General features: G+C 35.6%; 4 protein-coding genes across 4 annotated transcripts; 2 read left to right on the top strand and 2 right to left on the bottom strand.

The window, feature by feature from the left end:
- The first annotated feature begins 1,781 nt into the window (after positions 1–1,781).
- On the top strand, positions 1,782–2,735 carry LOC139871405 (uncharacterized). The gene has a single exon (XM_071859120.1). It carries the CDS (start codon positions 1,782–1,784, stop codon positions 2,733–2,735), a length of 954 nt encoding a protein of 317 aa, XP_071715221.1.
- Positions 2,736–3,622: 887 nt separating this feature from the next.
- LOC139871403 (uncharacterized) lies at positions 3,623–5,078 on the top strand. Its single transcript, XM_071859119.1, has 2 exons — positions 3,623–4,076; positions 4,555–5,078. The coding sequence occupies exons 1-2, from the start codon at positions 3,623–3,625 to the stop codon at positions 5,076–5,078; spliced, it is 978 nt and encodes a 325-aa protein (XP_071715220.1).
- A 1,439-nt stretch (positions 5,079–6,517) lies between these two features.
- On the bottom strand, positions 6,518–9,521 carry LOC139871402 (wax ester synthase/diacylglycerol acyltransferase 11-like). Its single transcript, XM_071859117.1, has 7 exons — positions 9,282–9,521; positions 8,422–8,973; positions 8,223–8,289; positions 7,699–7,814; positions 7,406–7,615; positions 7,168–7,305; positions 6,518–6,685 (listed from the first exon to the last, which is right to left on the bottom strand). The coding sequence occupies exons 1-7, from the start codon at positions 9,519–9,521 to the stop codon at positions 6,518–6,520; spliced, it is 1,491 nt and encodes a 496-aa protein (XP_071715218.1).
- Positions 9,522–11,129: 1,608 nt separating this feature from the next.
- On the bottom strand, positions 11,130–13,501 carry LOC139871854 (transmembrane 9 superfamily member 11-like). Its single transcript, XM_071859602.1, has one exon. It carries the CDS (start codon positions 13,241–13,243, stop codon positions 11,270–11,272), a length of 1,974 nt encoding a protein of 657 aa, XP_071715703.1. The 5' UTR covers positions 13,244–13,501; the 3' UTR covers positions 11,130–11,269.
- Positions 13,502–15,385: the final 1,884 nt, after the last annotated feature.

The raw sequence follows: 15,385 nt of genomic DNA, 5'->3' as shown, positions 1-15,385 counted from the left end.
GCCCCCGTTGGGAAGGTCCATACAGGGTAGCGAAGGCAAACAATACCGGGGCGTACCATCTCGAGACATTAGATGGAAAACCTGTGAAACGCACTTGGCATGCGACGTTATTGAAAAAATGTTATATGTAGCTAGGTGGACCTGATCACTCCAGTTTATTGTAGCACATTATTTTTTCTATGTAATTTCCGTCCGTTTGGAGCTCGATACCCCCATAACTTTTGTTAATTCGTTTACAGTCATACATTTCTCATCATCCGGTGAATAACATTCAACAAGCACACGAACCTTTTAACCCGCATAAAGTTCATCATTATAAACCCATCTAAACATATAAAAAACAAAACACTACATGGAGAGAATATACCTGATGGTATCTTCCATCTAGCTTCCTGATACCATAACCCAACTGAACAGTCTCAAGTGATTTTAAATCAGTGAGAACACCATTTCTTCTATATACATGCTTCGTGACCAGTGAAACCAATTCTATGAGTGAATCCTTTCTAACATGAGACTTCAACAATAACATACAATCATGGTTTAAAAAACGTACGCCTCATACGCCTCCAGGCGCGCCTCACTACGAAATTGCAATTCACCGTTTCGAAACGAACGCCTCATTGGTGAATAAAAACGGACGCCTCACACTACCGCCTCACTACAAAAAACGTACGCCTCGATTTTTTAGAAAAAAACGTACGCCTCAGAGAAAAAATAGCGGGAAAATAGTGGCGGCTAAATTGGGGCCGCTAAAAACCATGGCCGCTTATTAAAGTTATTCTTGCCTCCACAAATCATCAATTGGCATTAAGCAAACATCGATTGGCCTTCAGCAAACATCAATTTCAAAAATCACTCTTCAGGTAATCTCAATTTCAACATCGATGGGCTTATATCTTTTTCTTCTGTTTCTTGACTTTCTTTTAATAATATTTTCTTTTTCTTCTGTTTCATGGCCGTTTTTCTTCTTCCATGGCTGTTTCTTTTCTTCAACATCACTATCTGTGTCCAGGTAATTTCTTCTTTTATTTAATTTTTTATAAAGTAAAAGATTGATTCTGAATTTTTATGTTTTATCTAATCTGTTGCTCACTGTTTCTCTTCTTTTATTCAGATAATTTTTTTTCTTCTTCCATGGCTGTTATTCTTCTTCAAAAATCAATCTTTTATCTAATAAATTGTGCTGATAACTTGTGCTGATGGTTTAATGCTACTTGGTTTAATGCTACTGCTTAATGCTTGCTGATCAATCAGTCAATTGTGCTGATCAGTCAACTGTTTATGCTACTGATTTGTGCTAATAAATTGTGCTGATTTATGCTAATAATGGTTTAATGCTGATGCTTAATGCTTGCTGATCGGTCAATTGTTAACTTGTTAATGGTTTAATAACTTGTCTTGCTACTTAGTTATGCTTTGAAACAGTTTGTTAACTTGTTATGCTTTATGTTACTGATTTATACTTATTTATGATTTATGCTACATATTTATGCTATGATTATTGTGTGTACACTTTCTTGTAATGTTATTTGATATTTTGATTAAATATAGTTGCTCACTTGCTCACATGAAACAATTGACTGATCATGAACATGTTAACGGATTATGGTTTAACGCTACCGTTTTATGAAACAGTTGACTGATTATGATTAATGCTAATGTTGACTGAATATGGTTTATGGTTTAATGGTAATGGTTAATGCTCTTTTTGCTATGAAATAGTTTGTGAATGGTAAATGGTTAATGGTTTAATGCTCTTTTTGGCTTTTGCTAGGTAAATGGCTAGTAAAAGGAAAGATCCCGCATGGAAGTACGGGGTAGAAATAGAACAAAATGTACCCGAAGGTGTTGGGAAAAAAGGTTACAAATATATCCAATGCAATTTTTGTGGTAAAACCATCAAAGAGGGAGTGAAGAGAATGAAAGAACACCTTGCGTGTACACACAAAGATGTTGCACCATGTGAACATGTTCCTCAAAAGGTGAAAGATGAAATAACTTTGTACTTGAAGCAATTTAAGGATAATAAAATTTCTTCACAATCATACTTTGAAGAGAATGTGGGAAGTGGGGCATATTACAACCCTACCAACAATAGTGGTACCGGTTCTAGAGGCATGAGAGGACCAATGGACCGGTTTGTAAATGAGCCCAACGATAATGGACCGGAAGCGAAATCGACGAATGCTAAAGAGCAACGAAAACAAGTGTGCATGGATATCGGTAGGTTCTTTTTTGAGAATGGAATCCCATTCTACGTAGCAACTAGTCCTCCTTTTACAAATATGCTACGTTCGGTCGGAAATTTTGGTCGTGGATTCAAGCCCCCTTCTATGCATGAGTTAAGGACATGGATCCTTGATGAAGAAGTTAAAACAACAAACGCAATGGTCGATGACATTAAGGCTACTTGGAAAAAAACCGGAGTTTCATTGTTATCGGATGGTTGGTCGGACATGGGAAACCGGAGCTTGATCAACTTTTTAGTAAACAATCAATATGGGATTGTTTTTTTGAAGACTGTTGATGCATCGGATTGTATAAAAAATGCTCAAAAAATTTTTGAGCTACCTGATGAAGTTGTTGAAGAGATTGGTGAAGACATTGTCGTGCAAGTGGTGACCGATAATGCTAGTGCATACAAGGCTGCGGGAAACTTGTTAATGAAAAAGAGACCAAGCTTGTATTGGACCCCGTATGCGGCCCATTGCATTGATTTAATGCTTGAATAAATTGGAGAGTTGCCTCAACACAAGAATGCTTTGCTTAAGGCCAAAAAAATTAGCAACTTCATTTATAATCATCAATGGGTATTGAGTTTAGCCCGAAAAATGCTAAAAAAAGATCTTCTTCGACCAGCCGCCACAAGATTCGCCACGGCATTTTTAACCATCCAAAGTGTTTATGAATTAAAGGCTCCTTTGCAACAAATGTTTGTGTCAAATGAATGGAGGACGTGTGATTTGTTAAGGATCGATAGCCCAAACACAATGTCCTGCAATATAAGCCCAAGAGTCCATCCTTTTCTAAAACCAATTGGTGATAGAATGACTTTCTCTTAGACTTATATACATACATTTGTTTTGTCCCATGACCGATGTGGGACTTTGGTTTGCACCCTTACAAACCTCCCCTCAAACCTAAGTCCGTCTAGGCCTCCCCTCCAACGATAGTCTGGATCCAACCTTTACCGCCGCCAACTCGGAACTCTCAACCTGGTGGGTAGGGCAGGGAGATTTCGATACAAGGCTTCCAGGATCAACTCATCGTGCCAGGGTCCCCTCGAACGAGGGCTGGGTCCACTCATCGCTGCTGAAGACCGAGGGGTGCGCCATGTCGCTGCGTGCGCTCAGGGGTGCGCCCTACTGCGCCGTCCACCACATCGGGGCTATAGCCTAGCTCTGATACCACTTGTTAAGGATCGATAGCCCAAACACAATGTCCTGCAATATAAGCCCAAGAGTCCATCCTTTTCTAAAACCAATTGGTGATAGAATGACTTTCTCTTAGACTTATATACATACATTTGTTTTGTCCCATGACCGATGTGGGACTTTGGTTTGCACCCTTACATGATTGGTCTAAGAAAAGTGATGGGAAAGAGGTAAAGAAGATAGTGATGGATGAGACATATTTTTGGCCTTCGGTGGTTTATTCTATTAGAACCACAATGCCACTTGTTGAGGTTTTACGACTTGTTGATGGGGAGAAAACACCGGCAATGGGGTTTATATATGGAGCCATGGATGAGTGCAAAGAAAAGATTGCAAAAAACTTTAATGGCGACCGCTCATCTTATAAAGAGATATGGGAAATCATTGATAACAAGTGGGATTTTCAAATGCATCGTGACTTGCATGCGGCTGCGTACTACTTGAATCCACAATATCGATGGAGTCCCAATGTATCTGAGCATGCGGAGATAAAGAGAGGGTTGTACGGTGTCTTGGATAGACTCGTCAAGGATACGAACATCTATATGAAGATTGAAGATCAATTGATTGAATACAAAGAGAAACAAGGGTTGTTTGGCTATAAAGGATCTTTGCTATCGTACAAGACACGTCCACCGGGTAAATTATATATAATTTTGTTATTATAGATTTATAGTTTATTTTTATATAAATTAAATATTAAATATTTACTAAAAATGTCATGCTTGTATGCTATTGTTATTGCTCACTTGTATGCTACCTGTATGCTGACTTGTATGTTAGAAAGTATGGTGAATGCCTAATTGCGTACTGATCAAATATGTTAGAAATTGTGGTGAATGCCTACTGATCAAATAAAGTAGTTAAATATGGTGCTAATTGTTAGAAATTAATTAATTATATAATAATTGTTAGATTTGGCCTACTGATCAAATAAAGTAGTAGAAATAATTGTTAGAAATTTATATACTAATTGTTAGAAATTATATACTAATTGGGTACTTGTATGAAATTATGCTACTTGTATGCTACTGATTAGAAATTTAATAATTGTTACTTCTGATTAAAATTAACTTAGGTGTTTTTACTAACATTTCTTTAAAAACTTAATATATAGTTCAATGGTGGGACCAATATGGAGATGATACACCGGAACTCGAGGCCTTTGCACTAAAAGTTATAGGTCTTACATGTTCGGCTTCAGCTTGTGAACGTAATTGGAGTACTTTCAACCAAGTGCATACAAAAAGAAGAAACCGTTTGGGTACTAAAAAAATGAATGATTTGGTGTACATCATGTATAATAGAAAGTTGAAGCAAAAATTCATGAAGAAGAAAAATGAAGAAGAAGATCCTTTATTCATTGAAAATGTCATGTCTGATGATGAGTGGTTAATTGGTGAGTCAAGTGAAACTCATGCTGAAGAAGATGAGGGCGAAGATAACATTGTTGGTGCTGACGGAAGTAGCGGTGCAATTAGGGAGGAAGTTGGTTGCTCATCATCCAGGAAAAGAAAAGCCGTTCAACTTAATTTGATTGATGAGGATGATGAGGATGATGAGGACGATGACGAAGTGAATTTGAATGTAGGAGATCATGATGACCCGAATGATGTTGATGATTATCCTTATGTTTTTTGAGCTTGATTATAATCTTTGTTTTGTGTTTTTACGAGTATTTGTTGATGTAATGAACTTATATTTGAAACGGTTGAAACTTGTAATGAACTTATAATTTCCTATGTATTTTTTTTAACTCCGCCTCGAACGTACGCATCGCTTCGCCTCGAGGCATACGCCTCGCCTCACAAATGGAAAACGCCTCGAGGCACGTTTCCGTTTTTTTAAACCTTGCATACAATCATACAACGACATCTTTCAATTATTATCCTCTTTCTGAAAAATCAAATTATCAATCCTAAAATAACATATACTGCCCCTATAGCGTGTCTTCACTACCAAAACAAATTTCTTTTGCGTACATGTGTATTTTCTAGAGGAAAGTAGTAGAGATAGCATCGTAACAAAGCTTAAAAATATGGCACCAAGCAAAACAATATCGCACAGAACTTGAAATCTCGCACGAAACTTAAAAATATTGCACGAGCATATAATGTTAGCATAAAACAAACAAAAAAACGTAGCCCAAACCTCTCAAACAAAATTGCACGAAAGTAGAAAATATCGCATAAACTTAATAACCTCGCACAAAACAAACTTATCATGTTTATTGTTTACATTTTCAATTAACTTTACAATTTTGTAAATCAAAGTTAAAATTTTAGATACTATATCGTGTATATATGCGTGCGTGTGTATAAGGCAGAATATACAGAGATACAGTTGATATTTGATTTATGAAATACGATGATAAGAATAAACACAATTAGTACCTTTAAATGTGAAGGATTTGATCGGCGATTAGAAAATGGAGGTTCGCCCGAAATTGGTAATTTAGGGTTTCGAGGGAGGACTGTGGCTGAACTGTGTGCGAGTTAAGTTTCATTTTAGGTTGCGCATATGTTACATACGAGCCCTCAATCTTTATGGTATATGTAATTTTACCCTCTCACAATCTATATCTATATCAATATTCTATATTCTATATAGTTTTGTTAAAAGAACTTTGGTCTATTTTCATACGGAGCATCTTTTAACTAAAATCACTGTTCTAAAAACTGGATTAATCCGGATTAATTCATGATTACTTCTTTTTAAAAGCAATCCGTTCAGATTTTCGGAAATCCGTTTAATTAATCGGTCAACGTCGATTAATGAGTCAAAATCGAATTTATTGCTCAAAGTCGATCAAAATCGAAATTGTTGAACAATTTAACATAAATTTAAACTAAAAGTTTAGATATTTGAAATTTTAGCACGCAATCACATAAGTGATGAACTATTTCGATAAATATCACGTAAAGAGTATAATCAAAATCAATCTCATCTAATAAACACTATAGTTGTTCATAAACATAAACATATACATTATGTTTCTCAATTTAGATAGACAGACAAAACATATATAACATGCAATAATATTAAAATGTTGTGGGCACAATTCGTTTTCCTTGATTTCGTTACTTATTTTTGGCACTTTCTTGGGTAGCTAAAGCAGAATTCTTGATGAGACGAAGCGATTCCTCAAGATCGTCACATAGCCTTTGTGGGTCAGGTATGGTTTCTTCATCTACTGATAGCACAAATGTTAACTTGTCTATGTAACTCACTATATGAATCATCAGTGCCTGCATATATGCAACAAATTTATAATAATTTGTCATTGTCATTGTCATCTATATTAAAAAGAATAAATATTGGTGATAGTTTTAACTAAAATCATGTGTCTCGCCATAATGGGTTTATGGTGCTATGGGTTTTGATATTTGTATGGGTTTTTTGCTGTTGTATTTTTCCCTTTTGGTATTTGTGGGTTAGGCTATCCCCTGCCTTTGTATGTCCTATTTTTGTGTTAATATATTTCTTACTTTGCCAAAAAAAAAAATCATGTGTCTCGCCATCTCACATATAAATATGTAAAAAGATAATGTTTTTAGAGAGTAATTTTTTACTCAGATGTACACGGCCTATCACGGTTATCTCGTGATTGTTTCCAACCCTTTGACTGGTCAACTCAAGATATGTTGCTAGTGAGGTTTGAACTGTGACCTCTTTTTATATTTTTAGCAAATCTATATGGTTGTAAAAATTGAAGTATGGTAACACTTACATTAGGTTGTCCATAGCAACTAGGAGCAAGGTAAGTGCAATCATGGCCATAAAAAGTGACTTGTTCTTGTGGTCCAGGCACATTTGTGAACCACAAGGTTGTATTAAAGAATACCTTGTGGTTTAGTTTCCCTACAGCCTGCAACAAAAACCACATTCACGATCATAACCATAACTAGTCTTATAAACATTTTCTGGTTCATCAAATTCTGTTACTAAATAAGTACTTAATTAAGTACCTTAATCCCGAACAACTTGAGGACGAGGTAAACAACAAAGTAAGTGTACAAGGGTTCCAAAGAGGTTTTCTTTTGGTCGATCACTGCTTTCGCTTCTTTAACGTAGTCTAAGGGGTTGCTTTTGAGTCCTATTGCAAATGGGAGAAGCACATAACCGATCTGGTTCCCCCATCGGCCCATCTTTCCACTTTTCATTTTTTCGACCAGAGTCTATTGATATGATCATACACCACAAATAAACAAAAAAGTTAAAATATATAACAAAGACATTGCAAATGAGAATATTAACTCACATCAATTCTCGTGGTTGCTCTAAGGTTGAAAAAGAACGTTGCACGAAGACGAATGTTTTCGGGGATTACATCACTTTTATCACCATTACTTGCCTTGTTGCCATCCCTTGTTTCACCTGAATTAGTACCCAGATAATCCCTTTTTAAATGCTACACTGGTTCTTACTTGTAACATATATTTGGAGTCAGTAGTGAAAAGTGGCGAAACCATAATTTTTTTTCACCAGGGGCGTTTTTTTTTTTTTTTTTTTTTTTAAATAGCGTTCACATTCACTACAAGTTTTTTTGGGCAAAATATGAAGGTATTCGGGCAAAATGTAGAGGCTTTGAAATATAAAGACTTATGGGAGCAAAACATGAAAATCCAAAATTTTGGGCCTGAATATTTCAAATCCACTGGGGCGGGCGCCCCACCCCGCCCCACTCTGTTTCCGCCCCTGCTAGTGAAGATTTTGTGAATTATGAATGAAATTCATATCTTAAATTTTTGAAATGTGGTGAGCTACATATACAACAAAACTCACTGTATCTACGATTCAGGTAGTGCGATAAACCTGCCTGAGTGACTCCAAGCACAACGTCGTTCAACGTCTGTAACATTAGTATCAACAATCATGCATATATAAAATGTTTATGCATGAAATAGATGATCCTTCAAAAGCTATATATCTTAAAAAAATCCCTTGTCAAGAGTTAATTTGTACAAAAGCTAAATGAACTTACCACATTCATTGCATTCTTCACAGCCTTAATATCAGCTAAATTGACGCTCCTGTGAACAAATCGTCTAGGTCTATTCTCGACACCACAGGAGCCTTTTAATGGTGTTTCAGTGTCTTTAAGAAACAAAAGAGTGAACACAAACATGACAACTGCAAAAAGTGAGTTCCAAAACACTTGTAAAACTGACCACAAACTAGTAACTTTGATGTAACCGGTTTCTTTGCTAACAGGAAGTGTTGGTAAAGCATTAGTATCCGCTGATTGGCGTGTACACGCAAGAAAAAGTGTCATTAAGGATAAACCATCTCCTAATGAATGATGAAAACGAAAAACCCCTGTCCCATTATCGCCAGTTGTTTTAATATCAAGTAGGTGAAGGTCCCATAGTGGTTTTGTGTTTTCGATGGGAGTTCGACTAAGGTTTGACATGTAGTCTTCGACAAATTTGTCTGGATTCGTGATGTTTGGATCAAGTTCTGGGACTATTACATGGTTGTCGATGTTCACGTTTGTTGGAACCCATATTATGCTTCCAGTTTCTTTATCAACAACCTGAATAGGGGCAAAAGTTAGAAATACTTTCAAATCTACTTCAAATAATGGTAGATTTTTTTTCTTCCTTTTTTGGCAAGGCAAACGCACACACCCAACACAAATATATACATAATGTTCTCACTGGAATTGAACCCATGACCTCAAAGTCAGAGGGGCACCTCGATACCACCAGGTTAATGGCCCTTTAGTAGTTGCTTTTTTCTTTTTTAAAACCATGATCAAAGGTATTAGTAGTTCACTAAAAAGAACTTGAGTTTTCACATATCTAATTCATATAAATGGTGATGTACTATAACATTGTGTACCTGCAAGCTCGAGAATCGAGGATGGCGAAGGAGAGAATGAACAAGGTTTTGTTTGACAACATCAGGGTTGATCTTGGTCTTGCACCCCATCATGGTTATGATATAGACGTTGGAACCTGGCTCATGAAACAACCTAGCCATAGGGCTTAAAGGTTCATCTATATGGTCCCTAGAGCTTGGACCATCTTTGATGGTGGTTTTTATTTGTTTAAGATTATTGAGACTAGGTGAAAATTCCATAATTTTGTTTCTATATTTAGGGATACAAGTTTGGTTCATAAGTGGCCTTCTTTATAAACATCAAGCATGTCTTGGAGACATTTTACTTTCACTTATTCCATCATCAATTCTTTCTATAAATGTGAACTACAAGAAGAAAATAATTTATTCTATTTTGGCCCAACTACTATATATATAAGCAAACCTAATTTAGTAGTGGTGGATTTGGACTTAATTTATGCTATTTTGACGTGTCTAATTTCTTTGTTAATCAAGTCTTAATACCTAAAAGTGTCACGCAGGTTTGTTAAATTGCAATGTAAAGCAAAACATAAACAACATTATGTTCAAGCTAATTAGTTATAATGTTTTTCCAGGTTTCGGCAAAGTTGTTTAGGTAACATATGAGGACGAGTATTCCGACACCACACTCTAATGTACGCAGCTCAAGATTCGAACCTGATACCTCTTGCAAGGATATCAGGTCCCACCACCGAAGCTTGGCTTAAGAGGTTTGGGGTGGGGTCCAACTTGGGGTACTGCCAACCCAGGTTCGATCCTTACTTCAAGCGGGAGTTTCCAACATTTGATGATACTGTCAACATCAATGCGAATTAGAAAGGTCTCGGGGGGTTTTTCCCAACCTTCGATGGTACTGCCAATATCATCGCGAATTGGGTTTCCTCCTAACGTGTGTGTGGTGGCATATGATCGTTAAGGTGGTTAAGTCCCCTCTGGGTAATGTCGATATCGCCGTTCGAAAAAAAGAGATATCAGGTCCTCTAACCCCTAGGCTATCAGGTCCACAGACCTCTTGGTGTGTCTATTATGTTCAAGTTGATTAATATATGTTAAACTACGCAGCGCTCGATCAATTTTGAGACATGTGCATAAGTAATACTATATGTTCAAACTTTCAATATTATTTTTTGAAAGGTCGTATCACGAATATTCACAAATAATTTCACCCCACCCCATGACTTGAACTCACGACCTTACAGCAGATGGTATAAATCGAGATCGCTAAACTAATGGCCCTTTGGTTCAAACATTCATTATTTAGCTAACTTTGGTCTACAAATCTGAAGAAAAAGTGAGTTACATTGTCACGTAGATGTAGTTTGTTAGAAAGGGAGATTGGGTTCCCGGAAGGAATTTGATGTTTTATCTAGTTTTAGATGTTGAAACCAAGTACATGTAAATTTCATTTTTTGCCTTATACAGTAAATACATGTATGCTTATATAATCAAAATCGTCTAGTTTGTTTCATATACCTTTCAACAATTCATCTTTTGGGTCATCAATCCCAACTTACAAATCCTTATCTTGATTTTTTAATCTTTATATGCATAAATAGAATGGTCACGGAATAAACCAATTTACTAACTGTACATTTGCTTACTTTCTAGTATAAATTTTCGTCCTTTTCGCACTAATGACAATAAAGAACACATTTTATACTGTGTAAATATGTGACAAATTGGGCATTATCATGATGCAACCCATGGCACTCAAACATGACCCATATGACTAAGGACCAATGTAATGATAATACTGTAATAAAGAGCATACAATTTTTTTGAACAAATAAGAACATATAACTTTATACTATAAATTCAAATATAATATAATTGTCCATGAATTCATACAATCAACTAACAGACAACTCAAGATTACAAAACAATTCAAGATTACAAACTAGCTACGAAAAATTCAACAAACTTATTCCCATTTCCCACCAAATTCTCATCTAAACATCTTTCAAATTTTAATCGAGTTTAACCGAAGAGAACAGATAGTGAACGAACCAGAAAGAAGAAAGAAACCCAACAGTCCCAGTCGCGAGCATAATGGCTAGAACCATGAATAACGAGTAACCCAAGTAAAGTGTAGCCGATACGGGCCCGCTCAAGCTCTTGAGGTCAAAAACGAGATAGTTTATCGAGTACAAGAAAATGTATAACGCAACTGACCCCGAAGCGAAAAATGACTTCCACCACCACTTATAGTCCTCAACACAAAGATGCATATAGGTCAAAACCAACGACACCTCAGCACAAACGACCACTAAAAGAATCAGAACTATGAACAAGAACCCGAAAACATAGTACACACGACCCATCCATATACTAGACATGATAAAGAAAAGCTCGATAAAAAGAGTCCCGAATGGAAGTGTACCCGCACCGAGAACCAAAAGCCAAGATGGGTACTTTTGAGCGGGGATTTCACGGGGTATTTGATTGGTTCTAACCGGGTACTCGATATGTGGGGCCTTTGCACCAAAGTAACCACCAACGAGCGTTAATGGCACAGAAATGCAAAACCATAGCAAAATTAGGATGACAAATAACGAAAAGGGAATAGCACCTGTGCTACCTGAGCCCCACAAGAGGAAATTTAACACGAAAAGGATCAAGAATGCGATACCCGGGAAAAAGCAAGCAACTTTCCAACAAACCGACACCCATCCCTTATGATCACCACTAAAAACGGTTCTCCACATACGAATTGCAACATAACCGGCCAATATTCCAAGAATCATGTAAAAGAAAAGCATACCCGTTAGCAGGGTCCCACGTGAAGCAGGCGACATGAACCCGAGAGCAGCAAACAATATCGTAACAATCGCCATTCCAAGAATTTGCACCCCGTCACCCACCATCACACACAAAAGTGCAGGATAAGTAGGAACACGAAAAACGTCACTCACAACAAGTTTCCAACCCGATAACTCTTCGTTCATTTGGGCTTGGGCCTCTTTATCTAACTCTTCATAATGTGTTAAGTCCCGCCTTACGGTCCTCAAGAATATCACAAGCACGATTCCAGCCAAGAAAGTAATAACCATTAACGAATTCAAGATTGAAAACCAGTGTACTTTTGCACCTTCCATTTTCAAATACGCATCCCATCGTGATGGCCATTTAATATCACTCTCAACGAATTCAACTTCATAAGTAAAAGCTAACGGAGCGTTTTCTTTTATAGCCATAGTCACGGTGTTGGTTTCACATGAGATTTTAGACGGGTATTTATCATACATTTTCAAGTTTTTTAAAGATTCTGCATTGTGTTGGTAGCTACATGGTGTAACCTCAAATCCAACTACAATATAACCGGGAATATCAGATCCCGGTTTGTTAACCGGAGGGATCACTTCGGCTGCATCCCCTGTACCCATTACACTAGCCACATTTGTTTCTTCGTACTTATGAACAAGAACCGTAAACTTCAAATGATTAAAAACGTAATACGTATCTTGAACCTTGATTCCTAGTGGATAACCAGTCCATCTCACCAAAAACTCATCCCTTTTAGTATACCTAATCGCGGGCAAGTTATCAAGAATCACATTGACTTGATACATCTCATCGATCCTACTCGTTAACAACTTAAACTCATGGCTCGATAACGGTTTAGTTTGACAAAGAAAGATTTCGGTTTCATTAGTGTGCATTTTGAACTTATAAGGTGAGTTTTCAATTCTATCTCCCATTAAAAGTTCACCTAGATTCTCAGCACTATCTTTAACACCTTCTGGTGGTTGACAAAAGGGTAAACTATAGTAACTATACGGGATTTCAGTATCAATTGAAGTCAAAGAGTTGACTTTTACAGATAATGGATCACCTACAACATATTTGTGTGGATAACTACCAGGGAGGTAATATCCATGACCCAGATGAGAGATCAAGCAGATCAACAAACCCCAGATCTTGATTTTTTCTAAAAACTCCATTTTTTGACAGATCTGAAAAATAAAAATCCAATCTTTAATATGCAAGAAACAGTACTATTTCAATGTTGACTTTTCAAGTTAAGATCACAAGTCCATAGTAATTAACAATTGAATAACTGAATAAATGATAAACAATAGAATTAAATGAGAAGGTGAACAAGATGTATTTAATTGTGAATCAAAGGAGTTTATGTATAACTGACCTTAATGAAATTAATAGAAGAAATTGAATTTGCTACTGTTGATGCTGCGAGAATGAGAGATGAAAGATGGAAGATGGGCCAAGAGTTATAGAAGATGATTCGGTGGGGATGAAATTTCGTCGGTGATATTTTATATTTGGAATAAAAAATATATTGGGACTAAAATCAAATTGTGTGCGAATCATGTGACATGGAGTGTTTAACACACTTTAAATAATTAAAAACAAGGAAGATGAATCATACTTTAATTACTTAATGCACAATAATAATAAAAGAAATTAATCAAAATAAAATGAATCTATGTCCAATTGTCGTAAAGAATAACAACTACTACATATTAATTGTTAATTGTATATTTGTATGTATTATATATATTATAGTTATATTTATTTATTTAATGACGATAAAGGAAAAATTATGATTTTTTAGGACTACTAAATATATGTAGCTATATTAACTTTTATAGATTTGATGAGAAACAGTTGAGTTATTTCAATTAGAAAAACATTTGTAGAGAACAAATTAACTTGTTTTATTACCATTATCATACATTTGAAATGGAAAAAAAGTGTAAAACTACAAAGGTACGTTTTTCTCTGTTCGGGCTACTCACGATACCTTATAATCCAACCTCATACTATAATGTACGCAGTCCAACATGATTGATTACTTCATATGGCTGTTTTCAACCCTTCCCTGACCACCATAATAATATTCGTACTAGACAGAATTCGAACTCGAAACCTCTTGCAAGGAACTCAAGACCCTAACCACTCGTCTATCTTTGTGATGGTTTAATTTTTTTTTGTAAAACTACCAACTAGAATACTAGAAAGGAAAAAAAAATAGAAGAGGGAAAAAGAGAGAATATATGGTCAAAATATGAAAAAGAAGAAAACGAGAGATAGACTGTTAAGTAAATGGTACGCATAACTTTTCAAATTTTAATTTATTTTGGTTTGGTCAGATCGCATCTATCACCCACTTGTATCTTTCTTATGTAACTTATCAACAATTATTTTATTTTTTCTATGGTAATGAGGGCGACTACTTAACAAGATTTGCATATTATGTAGTGTTTTGTCACATTGATGTAACAAACCAATTAAATAAGTATAACATTATAAAGAGCTCATTTATATTGATAAAAAAAAAAAAAAAAAAAAAAAAAAAAAAAAGTAACTGAAATCAAAAACAAGATCAGACATTACATGAGTTTGGATTTTCTAAACGTCATTAATATTATGTTTCCACCTTCTGGTTTCGGTCTTTATATGTATGTAAGTTAAACGAAGCAATTTATTGTACTTGGGTCAACCCATTTACATATAAATGGGCCGTCATTATGTTCTATCTTTAACAAGTCAGGCAAATAACCTTTAAGATGTTAGCCAATAAGGAAACGGGTCAGATGGGTTATTATAATCCATAAAACCTCCAACATATAAAAATGGAAGGTACACACTATTTTTTTATTTATATACACTTTTGTTTCATAAACTTACAGTTATGCTCCTAAATTATAGGTAGTTAACTTATTATTATTATCTATCTATATTCTATATAATAACAAAGTTGATTTTAGCTAATCAACATTCAAAAATTTAAAATGGAATAAAAAGGTCCATTGGATTAAACATCATCTTTCGATAACAACCACTGGATTGCTTAATCACTCAACAATTATCTGTCTCCTCAATTTCAATTGTTATTCGACAAAAATACCCAAAACTAATGGGAGATGATATATCCACATCTAATTTTACTTCATCCACTATCATTTATGTATTTTTTACCAAAATGTCTCTGAATAATATTTAACAAAAAATTTGTACAAGTCATCATTTAAGGGTATTTTAGAACATTCAGGTGGAAGGAGTAAAAATGGTGGTGGATATATCATCTCCCCAAACTAATCCCCCAACAGATCAAAACACGG

The sequence above is a fragment of the Rutidosis leptorrhynchoides genome, chromosome 10 (genome assembly GCF_046630445.1).
Source record: "Rutidosis leptorrhynchoides isolate AG116_Rl617_1_P2 chromosome 10, CSIRO_AGI_Rlap_v1, whole genome shotgun sequence".
Lineage (NCBI taxonomy): Eukaryota > Viridiplantae > Streptophyta > Magnoliopsida > Asterales > Asteraceae > Rutidosis > Rutidosis leptorrhynchoides.
This window is presented reverse-complemented; position numbering and strand designations above follow the sequence as displayed.

What these genes read in the sequence shown, in the direction of transcription:
- LOC139871405 (XM_071859120.1), top strand. Translation starts at nt 1,782, where the DNA reads ATGGCTAGTAAAAGGAAAGATCCCGCATGGAAGTACGGGGTAGAAATA.
- LOC139871403 (XM_071859119.1), top strand. Translation starts at nt 3,623, where the DNA reads ATGGATGAGACATATTTTTGGCCTTCGGTGGTTTATTCTATTAGAACC. An exon ending in GTACAAGACACGTCCACCGG is followed by an intron (nt 4,077 to 4,554) that starts GTAAATTATATA and finishes CTTAATATATAG; the next exon opens with TTCAATGGTGGGACCAATAT.
- LOC139871402 (XM_071859117.1), bottom strand. Translation starts at nt 9,521, where the DNA reads ATGGAATTTTCACCTAGTCTCAATAATCTTAAACAAATAAAAACCACC. An exon ending in CTCGATTCTCGAGCTTGCAG is followed by an intron (nt 8,974 to 9,281) that starts GTACACAATGTT and finishes GCCCCTATTCAG; the next exon opens with GTTGTTGATAAAGAAACTGG. An exon ending in GAGCAACCACGAGAATTGAT is followed by an intron (nt 7,616 to 7,698) that starts GTGAGTTAATAT and finishes TCATATCAATAG; the next exon opens with ACTCTGGTCGAAAAAATGAA.
- LOC139871854 (XM_071859602.1), bottom strand. Translation starts at nt 13,243, where the DNA reads ATGGAGTTTTTAGAAAAAATCAAGATCTGGGGTTTGTTGATCTGCTTG.